At 40.5% G+C, this 11,373-nt stretch overlaps 1 protein-coding gene across 1 annotated transcript; it reads right to left on the bottom strand.

The window, feature by feature from the left end:
* Positions 1-5,085: 5,085 nt before the first annotated feature.
* ren (renin) lies at positions 5,086-9,879 on the bottom strand. Its single transcript, XM_047340356.1, has 9 exons — positions 9,728-9,879; positions 9,192-9,342; positions 8,616-8,739; positions 7,652-7,806; positions 7,381-7,577; positions 6,763-6,885; positions 6,529-6,670; positions 6,332-6,430; positions 5,086-5,684 (listed from the first exon to the last, which is right to left on the bottom strand). Exons 1-9 carry the CDS (start codon positions 9,799-9,801, stop codon positions 5,523-5,525), a joined length of 1,227 nt encoding a protein of 408 aa, XP_047196312.1. The 5' UTR covers positions 9,802-9,879; the 3' UTR covers positions 5,086-5,522.
* Positions 9,880-11,373: the final 1,494 nt, after the last annotated feature.

Raw genomic sequence — 11,373 nt, 5'->3', positions numbered from 1 at the left:
TCTCACAACAGATATGCGGACTCCCATCAGGCCTGGCATCTATTAAGACAGGAAGCGACTTCTTACCCTTTGTATTGTGAACACATTCCTACTCACATCACTAACTCATGAATCTTAATCATTAATTGGTGTCATACTGTGGAATGTATGTTTTTTTTTCACTTTAGAATTGAATCAGTGGTAGGAAATTGAAATTGGGCACATGCACTCAAGTACAGTACTGACCCAATCCTCAAAACATATTTATGATCTAATAATATGTAATGTAATGCTGGAAATTAGTTCATCCAAAAACATGAAGAGCAACTAAAATGAGATCAATCTCAATCAGCAGAAACATTACAATGCTGCTCACATGTTACAGCATCAACGGTAACAATATATAATATATTTTTATTCTATTTATTTATTATATATTTACACATTACAAAATGTATTTATTAGAAATTATTTGACATTTGCAGAAATGCATTCACATATCTACTTTAACCTATATATATAGATACTCTGGAATTTAAAAGCTTGTATAGAAGAGGCACAAACTCTATTGTACAAAAACCTGGAGTTGCCATAAACTGAAATGTTACACTAATACACTATCATGTCTTTTTTATAAATAAATTCTGCTGATAATACTTTTGCAACATCTGTCCTTGAATGGAGGAGTTTTTTTTGTTGCCCTGTGGTAATGTTATAATCAGGATAAGTCTTTTATTTTTATAGTCAACAAATGATTGACCATGAAAGACAATAATGAATACATCCCGCTAACAAGCGTTGTCTGCTATATCGTGTCGTTCACCACCTGCTACTCATTACAGCATCAAATGTGTATTAATCCTCAGCAAAAAAAAATTGTCCCATACAAATGCACAATTATTGCACAGCTGCTTTTAGGACATAATTTGGGCCATTAAAAAATACATATAATATATATATGTATATATATGAATATATATTGTTTTAATCTGTAAAATATTCAGCTACAGGCCACAAACAGAGGTAAATCAGAAAATAATCACATTTATGATACTTGTTGACAGTTGCTTTTCATTAATTAATTATTAATAATCAATTCGAGGGAAATATATCCAACATTTTATGTGGCTCCATTTTTCAGTTAAAAAAGGCCTGTAAATTTTCTTCTGTGGCTCCATTTACTGCCTTTGCCAAAAGGTGAGGGAGCAGAGTATTTCAGCTCATGGCTAAAAATGACACAAGTCAGTATTACAGTAGAAATCTGTACTGGAACATTTCAACAGTCACTGTCCATCTGTTTCACATTAGCTGTTATACAATTTCTAGCACTGCTACTTGTATCATTGCTGACATTTCTGGAATTACCCCTGGAACTCCCCAGATACTGCAGATAATTAACACTGCAATACAATGCTTGTGTAGTAACACTAAATCTCAGTGCATCTATACACTGAATTTCAGTTGCAATAATATTTGGAAAAGATCTCATTTGCTTTCTTAGAGGGATTCAGATAAAAAAGCTGCAGCCACATTGGTTTAGTGTAGCATAGAGAAACAGATTAGTCAGGCTTTGGCTGAAATTAGCACAATCCTGCACATATCCGCTCGTAAAACCCTGACATGTAATTCTACACTCTACACTATAGAACATACTAAACATAATCAGATATAAGCGGCTATGGTCTCACTCCAACGATGTCAAATCTGGTCAGGACCACATAGGTGGTATTTTATTTTGTCATACTGATGGATAGCCCTTTAGCATCACACGAGTAAAGCACAGTACAGCTTAATGCCTGTTGATGTATATGGGGCATGACCACATGATGGTTTAGAAGTCGCAGTGAACTTTTCCTGTATTAAACCACACCACAATCTTTCTGTCGCCTGAACCTGACCACAACTTGTAATAGATGCACACATCCCATAAAAGCGCAAACAGGTGTCTGGATAATAAAACAATGTGAAGAACGAGAAATAAAGGTTCACACACTGCAGCTTCCTTAGATGCAGTTTGAATGAGACACCAATCTAACTGCAGACCTAACCCCAGCCTCTTGTGTACTTTCTATGCCCTCCATCAACCACTGTGACTCTGTGGCCACTAATAAAAGTAACGCTTCATTTATTAAAAATGTTACTAAATGATGCTTAAGGGGAATCCAATGCGTGAAAATGCAAATTAAAGCCTGTTGATCATAGATTGAATATAAAAAATGAAGGACATAACAGCTTCCCAAAAGGGAATCATCCTTTATCACCCCCTGGTGGCTGGCTGCAGTATAGGTCGTGAATTCTGCTCCACCATGTTAGTAAATGGGACATGCGAGTATGTGATTGAATGATTATTTCTTTCTGAAGGATGGTTTGGTCATTCTAGGTAGTACATGTATGTCCAGTAAGTTTGGTTTTAAGTAGTTATTTGATGTGAGGTTATGAAAACTGGGTGAAACATCAAGATTGACACCTGAGACTCACTTGTGATTGATTGCGTGTAAAGATGATACCTTGATACCGCAGCTCCACAACACAATAAATACTGTGGAGACTCAGAATGGTGGCGCCTGTATCCAGGATGTTTTGCTTTCATTTTTGTACAACCGGAGGAAGAGGAGACGCGTGGTCTGTCTTCATAAACTATCTATGGTCTTGACCTAAGTGACCGAATGTGATAAATTGGGAGGGAGCCTTTGTTGGATGTAAGATGTTTATAATGGAGATACTGTTTGGCTGATCTCTGTAGTTTTGGACATAGTGAGACTCTTTAACCATCTGATAGTTCCAGATTCATGTTGATTTGGACAAAGGGGTGGCATTGATCTTCTCATCGAGTTTAGGACAAGAAAGTGAATAAATATACAGTAGGGTATTTCCCAAAATGCACAAATGTATGCAAATTAAATATGTAATTTGCACTGTATGGTCGGTAGTGTCATCATTAGGCTCTGGGCATCTGAGGCTACAGCACTTGAATGTACATAAAAAATAGCTCTGGGTGTATTCATCTCTCACTCTGATCTTGAATTAAAGCCTTTGAAAATAAAAGTATGTTTTGAGTCTGCTCTGCATCACGATACTTGGCACATGGGTGAATTTTATGTGAGCATGAAAGAGAAAGTGAGTTTTGTCATTTTAGGCATGGTGGTAGCTAGCCAGCTAATTCACTGAGGCAAAACCTGAAGACCATAAATTGAAGCCTTTTTTTAAATAAAAAAAGATGAAGTTAATGAGGCGCAGGAAAAGGAGGAAGAGTCATCTCCTGTTGTTGTAGATGAGTCAGGAGAATAAACCAGTGAAGAAGAAGCATCTTCAGCCAGTTTGACTGACTCAGGGGCTAGGACATGACTAGGACATTTTTGTCACAAGTCCAAACAGTCATCAAAGCTACTTGTGAAAATGTCCAATGTACACCTTTAAATATGATTATAGCTGCTGTGTGTAAATACCCATAGCTGAGTGATTCCAAGATACACTGACGTGCAATAGATTTAGATTTAAAGTGCTTTTTATGACCAGGACAAGAGCGAGGAGAGAAGCGGAGGACAGAGGAGACACCAAAAGAGAGGGAGCTTCTGGAGAGGTGAAGAGGAGGAGGACGGTACGAGATAAAACAGAACAGACACAGAGTCAACACACTTTGTTTTTGTTCAAATGTATCGCAGCCAAAAATGAGCCCCTGACACACGCGCACGCACAAATGAAGCAGAAGCGATGAGACCGTGCAGTGTTGGTAAATGTTCAAATCTGAATTGGTGACATGCAATCCAGCATATGACTGATTCATCAACGTCACCCCTGTTTGTTTGTTTGTCAGCAGGATCGCACACAAACTACTGAAGGGATTTTCACAAAACTTGATGGAAGCATAATATTTTGACTATTTAACCAAGGGAATAATTCATGGATCTTGATGAATTAAACCTTTTGCTACCACAGGGTGACTCATATCTTATATTATTTTGTGGGGAAATATTTTAAGATAAAAATGCCGGAATTACTGGGTGAAGAGATAAGACTTTCTAGGCTGTCAGCAGTGTTTCGAGATCCCAACCTTTCCTCTGCTGACATTTTGAAACTGTAGCCTTGTATAAGTACCGAAGAGGAGAAAGATATCATGTCCTTTACTGACTGATTTCTTTGATAAAGAATATAGTAAACTTCACAGAGTCCCCCAACTTGAAATGATAAATAAGTACATCAATGATATAAATATAAAAGCCATTTGTTGTAACGGTATGTTAAAACAACAGCCAGTTTTAGTTTGTGGTTTTGTTAAGCAACAGGGTGCGATTGTTCAAGAGTCAAAGCATGAATTCTGCTTGTCAGAAAACATAAGTAATATATCTTATGAGACATCTGCATCAGGTCAGTGTATTAACGACCACCAATAGATAAAATCCAAAGCAGACAATTCATGGAAGTGCGAGCGAGGAACCATGACATCCCCACCATCATTTCACTGCAGCACGAGATGGCTTTCCTGTGAAGAGGAGACAAAAAGGATCTGACAATAACGTCTGATGAATATGCTTTTATTGTTTTGTTATCTCTGTGTCCAGCTTAGTAAGCAGAACACGTCTTTGTTGATTACTCCTGACTAGGTTTGAGGTTCAGAGGCTTTTCTGTCGAGATTCACTCTGATACTAAAAACAGGATTTCAGCTCCATTGTTTCCTTGGTGACAGAATGATTTTCTTATTTTTTTGATACACTAAAAATAACTCTTTCTGCCTCAGAAACAGAAAATATCATGTGTCAGAGATCACAAGCTGTACAGAAAACATGAAAAAGGGGTGATTGAATTAGGAAAATGTAATTGTGGCATTTTATCAGCCACTCGCTCCTGCTGTAACTGTCGGTTAGTGATGATAAAGCGACGCTGGGTAGAAGCAACTTTGGTTTCAGAAAAGTGAGGTTTCACATTACACTGTGAAACACACGTGACTCCGACACTGTGCAAACATTTTTTTCCAATTGTTTATCTTTTTAACTAAAATGTTTATGTGCCGTCATTCACCAACAATTCCAAATGTTTATATGACTGCTCTGGTGCGGCAGCTTAATCCTGCTGGAGCGATCTGTTTTCAACTTAAGCCTGGACTTTCACTCGGTCACAATTGCATTCGACAGACTTGGAAGGAAACAATGCAGTCTTTAATGGAGTCAGATGTGAATTGATTTGAGATCCCAGTAAACAAGTTTATTCTTGTTACGTCATTACAATACAGATATGCATTTCTACCTCCGCTGTATGTTGATAATCAGCAGATTCATACACATTTGCTAGTAAACGCTTATAAATAAAGACAGAAGGTGTTCAGTGCAACTGGTACAAATTACTATGTAAAAGGAGACCAGGGCTTGCAAGAAAAGTGAGGATAAAGATTTCCTTTGTGTGCATGCTTTTCCATTTTATAAAACAGATTAATTTTGATTATAGCAATGCAGAGGAAGGGAGAACTGGAAGTATCAATAAAACATTGGGAGATAGCAGCAAAGATTGGTGGAGAAGAAAAACAGGCACTACTGATGTTTAACTTCCTGTCAGACTGCGGTAGCAAAGCCTATCCGATTGTTGTGACGGTCAAACTCAGTGTAGTAGCGGGCAATGAAGTTGGCCCCCAGGATCCAGATGGGACCTGTAGGGGGCGGCACATCCAAGCCCCTGAATGTGACGGTGCAGACGTCCCCCTCTATCTGTGATTGCTGTTGACACGAAGAACAGTTTTAATATGATTAGCCACTGTAGCATTAACATTCACAGAGATGAAAGAAATATTCAGATAAATAAAAACTGCGATAACATTAACACTTAGCAAGTACAGACGATTTATCAGGAAAATGTTCTCATAAATTTCTAATAAAAATACTTGCTAAGTACACATGTCCCCTTTCAGCGAGTTTAATTGTGGAGCCCGAGATACTTTTATTAGATTTTTATCTTGTAAACCAAGATCAAAGATTTACCTCAAGGCCTCCTCTAGCTTTGTTGTCGGTCAAGTTGTGATTTGTTCAATTGCAGAAAGCTGAAATACCAGCCTGTGTAGCTTTGCACCATTCACCAGGTCTAATGAGCCACATAACCGAAAACATCTGTGCGGGGTGCAGAGCAGCTAAGGCTCATATTTTTTTAAGGTGATCATATGGTTCGTTTGTAAAAAAGAACCCAGAAATTGTAGCTGTCAGATGAATATGCAGTAAAAAGTAAATGTTTCCATCTTGAATGTAGAAGAGTGTAAAGAAAAAATAAAGTGGCAATATCTAATGTGAAGAACCTGAAAATGCTACTGAGTTTTGTGACATTTCACCGCTGCATCATTCAATAAAAATGACTCAGTATTGGTCATGCTTACCCACAAGATGTAATCCTCCTGAGTGAGTGAGTACTCCTGACCACCCAGGTGGAAAGTGACACTGGGCAACGTCTTGACAATGTCACAGTTGATTTTGTACTGATGAACAACACAGAGCAATGGGAGATGACGGGTACTGATTTTTTTTACAGCCAAACGTTTTTGCGGGGAACCATGTTGCAAGTGTAAAAACTTACTCCACTTTCATCCAGCTGTGCTCCGATGGTTTTCATCAGCACAGACACAGAGGAGGCCGGGCCCGTGATGTAGGAGGAGCCAGTGTCGATAACAGCTGTGCAGCCCTCTGCACAAAACATCATCTCCGTCCCCACAGACACACTGACAGCATGAGAGGAGATGTCGAAAAATAAAACAATAAAACAGGCATTTCCGACACACTCACGCACACACACACTAAGTGAAGATCTTACCCTTTCATGGTGATTTCCCATTTGCCCATCTCCCTCGTGTGCATGTAGTTGAAGTTTCCTGTGTAGTAGTTTGGGTCTGTGCCGCCGAGGACCAGCTCTCCACCAGGGGAGTGTTTTGGGTCCCTGAAAACATTCAATAAATCACCCTTCAAGTCCACTTTTACTTTTGATTCCAAAGCTGTGACTTTCATGAACACGCTCCTTTAGCTAAAGTTCCTGCATCCTCTCATTGTTTCGATGCTTCCCACGGGAAAGGAAATATTCATCTTTTTTTTCTCGGTTTCCTCTGCACATAAATGAGCATATTAAATCAATATGGATTAAAAGAGGTGTTAGGAAATAGACATACATTTTTCTGTTTTCTCTAAACACCCATTTGTCTCCCCAAGATCCAGATAACTCTTTATCACGACGGCCTACCACTAGGATCAAAAACTAAACTTTACAAAGGTTCAGACAACACAATGTAAGCCTATTCCCCTACTCCCCCTAAAGTCTATGTTTTCTTACCAATAACTTTTTATGTCTTTTATTTCTTAAATGAAAACCATCTTCTCTCATCTGCGATTCCATACAAAACAGAAACTAGAGGAGCTGAGTTGCCTCAGTTCAGCCCACCTGCTGTAGTAGACAGAGAAGACCTCCTCCTTGAGGACATGCTGAGACATGATGCGATCAAACACTGGCGTGATGCCATCGATGGCCGAGTTGGGGTAACCCATCCCCAGGACTCCGTCGAACTTGGCGAAGATGAAGGGCATGGCAGACAGGGAGGTGGCCTCAGCAAACACCTGCACCACAGGAATCCCACCGATCTGCAGGAATGAAAGCAGCAGGGGTTCAAAAGTTTAACTTGCAAGAAGAAGTTCAAGCATCTCTAAAGAGGAACGCCCTCTGTTTCACAAGTCATCGATTTCAAACTCACCACAACCACGTCTTCGCTCAGGAATCCCCTGATATTTCCTGAGGCATACTGGATGGAAAATCCGGTTCCATTCTCAACATAGGTCCAGGACTTGGAGGCATCGTACCTGTTGTGAGTAACTAAAAGTTCAAAATTCATTTGAGTCATAAAACCACCATGTATGAGGAAACTTTATTGAACAATGTCTTCTTCAACATGTCATTTACATGAAAATAAAAAACTTTTTTATACCTGCATTAACAGATGCATTGACCACTTGAGGGCAACAGAAACAAATTGTGAGCACAACACTGCTGTATCTTGACACTAGTAACTTAACTTGCTTATTGATTATAATAATAATATAATAATAATAAGCTTTATTTGCAAAGAGCTTTAGCAAAGTTACAAAGTGCTTTACTAGAGGATAAAACACAAATCAAAATCCAAACAAAGTAAAAAATATGAAGTAAAAGTAAATACAATTAAGATCAAAATGTATGGAATGATTTGAGTAAGTTATTCCAGAGTTTGGGGGCCTGTGCTACAATAGCTCGATGCTTTACTCATCCGTTGGAGTCTAGGAACAACCAGAGGACCAGAAGTAGATGTATTGATACACCAGCATTTTGGAAGCAGCATATTCATTCAGCTGGAGTCATGTCTCTGGCTCGTTAACAAATATAAGTCCAATTTTCCCTCTTTTCTTTTTGCTGTTTGTGTTCTCTACTAAATCCTGAGGGAAACATCAGGGTCCAGTGGGTTTTTAGCTGAAAACAGCTGCCTGCTGTGGCTGAAACTGATGCTGTGAGCAGCAGTGAGCAGCAGAGCCAGGGACCCATGACAGTAACACAAACATTACGATAACGAAACAAAAAAAACCAAAACATATATACATATTCTAACTTCAGGGGATTTTTCCTGCTTGTGTGTTCAAATAGACACTTACAACAGGCAGTGGAGAAAGGCGAGCAGCTGTGCGACGGCACCCACAGGTTGGCTGAGCCTGTGTCAAATACTACGTTGAACAGCTGGGCCGGAGAGCCGATACTGATTTCCCCAAAGTATTGAGTCTGTTGAGAATAAACAGAAAAATATAGTATGATTTCATTTCTGACTTTTCTAAACCAATGAACTCTTAATGCTGTTTCTTCAAAACCTCTTTTCACTCTGCGATAATGCACATGTGTAGCTTGAGGGTGTGTAATAAGTCACTGAGAGAGTAACTGACTAGTTTGAAGCGCTAATTCAAAGGCAGCCGGTTCTGCTGCTTTACTCTTTAAGAAGTTTTGAGTCCCATCCAAGAGAGCTGATGAATCCTCTTGGATGAGTCGCCACTTCAACCTTCAAAAACAAAGTCTGTTTTTGTCTTCAAGAGTAAAACCTCAAATCCAGCTGTTTTTGACTAGGCACAACTAGATTTCCTATTATCTGCGAGCCTCAGAATCTTCTAGGTTCAAACACATTCACAATAAGCTTTAAATAAGACATGCAGCACAATTTAAAACGCCCAAAAGTGTCTCACATCCAAGTAGTTGGTTAGAGGTGTGGGAACAGTCCCGTTGTTGTCGCTGTCTACTGTGCTCTTCTGGGCCAGCTCAGTCAACACCTGCTCTGCAGAGACACCCATCTCCCACAGAGTCTCTCTGATGGACGGCAGCTTCTTCAGGGTGACTCTGGAGACGGGTGAGCAGCACAACATATCCTCAGGCAACTTAAACAAATTCCATCCCAAGGAGGAGCTGATTACTGAAGAAATGCTATGTCGGATATATACAGTATGTCTGGACATCGTCTCAGTAAAACAACGAGCATTTAATAAAGCACATAGTGCTTTTCTGTCAGCGCCTGGCCAGAAAAATAAACCAAGACACATGTTTTGCCAACACTGAAAACATTAGCTTTTATAATGAACCAATAAAACACAGTCCACAATTGTTTTGCTGTTTGCTTTTACTACTTTGCTGTAGCATGTTTTCTCCTTAGCAAATGCAATTAAACAGTAAATCCTTCCCGGTATATATGTTCTGTCTTTAAGCTAAAGGTAAATGCATTTCTTACCTTCTCAAAGCTCGGCTCGTGGTCACGGTCAATGATAGAGCAACCAAACACATCCAGTAATTCAGCAGTGCCATGGTGTCGGTATAGGCTCAAGATTACAGCTCAGAGATAAACGCTGTATATGCTCCGTTGATTATTTAATCGTAGTTAGTGAAAGCTGCCACTTTCTGTCTGTGCTGCCTGGTCCCTCCACTCTTTTTTATATCATGTCCTCTTCACCATGCTGTCCCCATGGGCCACTGACTCTGGCTGGGAGCAAGCCTGGAGGTGATCACTTGAAAACAACCTCGGCTCCCCGCCACCCACCCACCCCTCTAACCCTCTGCCTTGGTCACACAACCCCTACTGTGATAAACAGGGCCCAGTGAGAGGTCTGACCTTTGACCCCTGGAACACAGTGGAGACAGAAAGCAGGGGTGCAGGGCTCCTGAGATTGCTGACGTTGGTAGGCCGGACACCTTGTCCACGGTGCTGTGAGAACCTTTGGAGCTGGGGAATGAAAGATGCTCTGAGCTGTCAGGGAAGATTAGCTGGATGTTGTTTACTGAACTCAGTTACACGTCATTTCAGAGCCCGGCTGCTGCTGCGGGTCGTCCCTTACAAACATGAACTTTAAGACTTCATTTCTTTTTAGAAATAAAAAGGAGGAAATGTTCAAATGTTGACGGTTGTAACAGATTTTTTTCAGATTTTACTGTTGATAACATTCAGCTTATCTTATTTTATCTCTTTTTCCCACAGTCAATAATTACCTTCCCGTCAAGGAGGTTATGTTTTTATTGCTGTCTGTCTGTTTGCCCTCCTTCCCTCCTTCCTTTTTTTCTGTCTATCTGCCTGTCTGTCTTGCGTCCACCCATCCATGCACCTTCCCTTATTCCTCTCTGTCTGTCTGTCTGTCTACTTTCCTGTCTGCCTACCTTCCTTCCTTCCATCCGTCCTTCCTGTCAGTCTGTCTGTCTGTCTGTCTGTCTCTCTGTTTGTCTCTCTGTTTGTCTCTCTGTTTGTCTGTCTGTCTACTGAATCGCTTTCCATCTGAGGAAGATGTGGGGTGTGACCCAAGAAGGAACCCATTAAATTTTGCAGCAGATGCGGATAAACACACGGATCCCAAAATGTTTGTTTTAGGTCTCTCTGCGAGGTAGGTGCTCCCTTTACTTTTTCTGTAGATCACACAGGTTTTACAACTCTCTGTTTACTCTACTTTGTCTAAAGATTCCTCATGTGAAGTTCACAGCAGCTCGTGCATCACTTTAGTATTCATTTTCATATAAACAGGCAAAGAGGGAAGAAAAATACACATCTGTAGGTTCAGTTCAAGGTCTTGGAGATCTTTGGCAGGAGACGGGGCCCACGACACAGGAGATTGGCCGCATGTTGTATTTTCACACTCTATCTCTCGCTGCAACGCTCCGAATCGACAAGGCCGAACATCCAATCGTCCTCGTTTAGTTCTCACCGCTTTTCAAACTGCAGGGAGTATTGCCCCTGTATCTGGCCTGTCAGGCTGGGATCGTACTTGTTTGCGTTAGTACTGTACCGACCACCCAGTCGAGCCAAGAAATATGCGGGGGTCCACATCAGGCACAGCCTCAGACAACCATGGCAGAGGTCAGAGGTCAAACACTGAGATACCCCCTGTGGGCAGG

The sequence above is a fragment of the Hippoglossus stenolepis genome, chromosome 6 (assembly GCF_022539355.2).
Source record: "Hippoglossus stenolepis isolate QCI-W04-F060 chromosome 6, HSTE1.2, whole genome shotgun sequence".
NCBI lineage: Eukaryota > Metazoa > Chordata > Actinopteri > Pleuronectiformes > Pleuronectidae > Hippoglossus > Hippoglossus stenolepis.
Note: the sequence above shows the minus strand (reverse complement) of the source record. Positions and strands in the feature narration are given on the sequence as shown.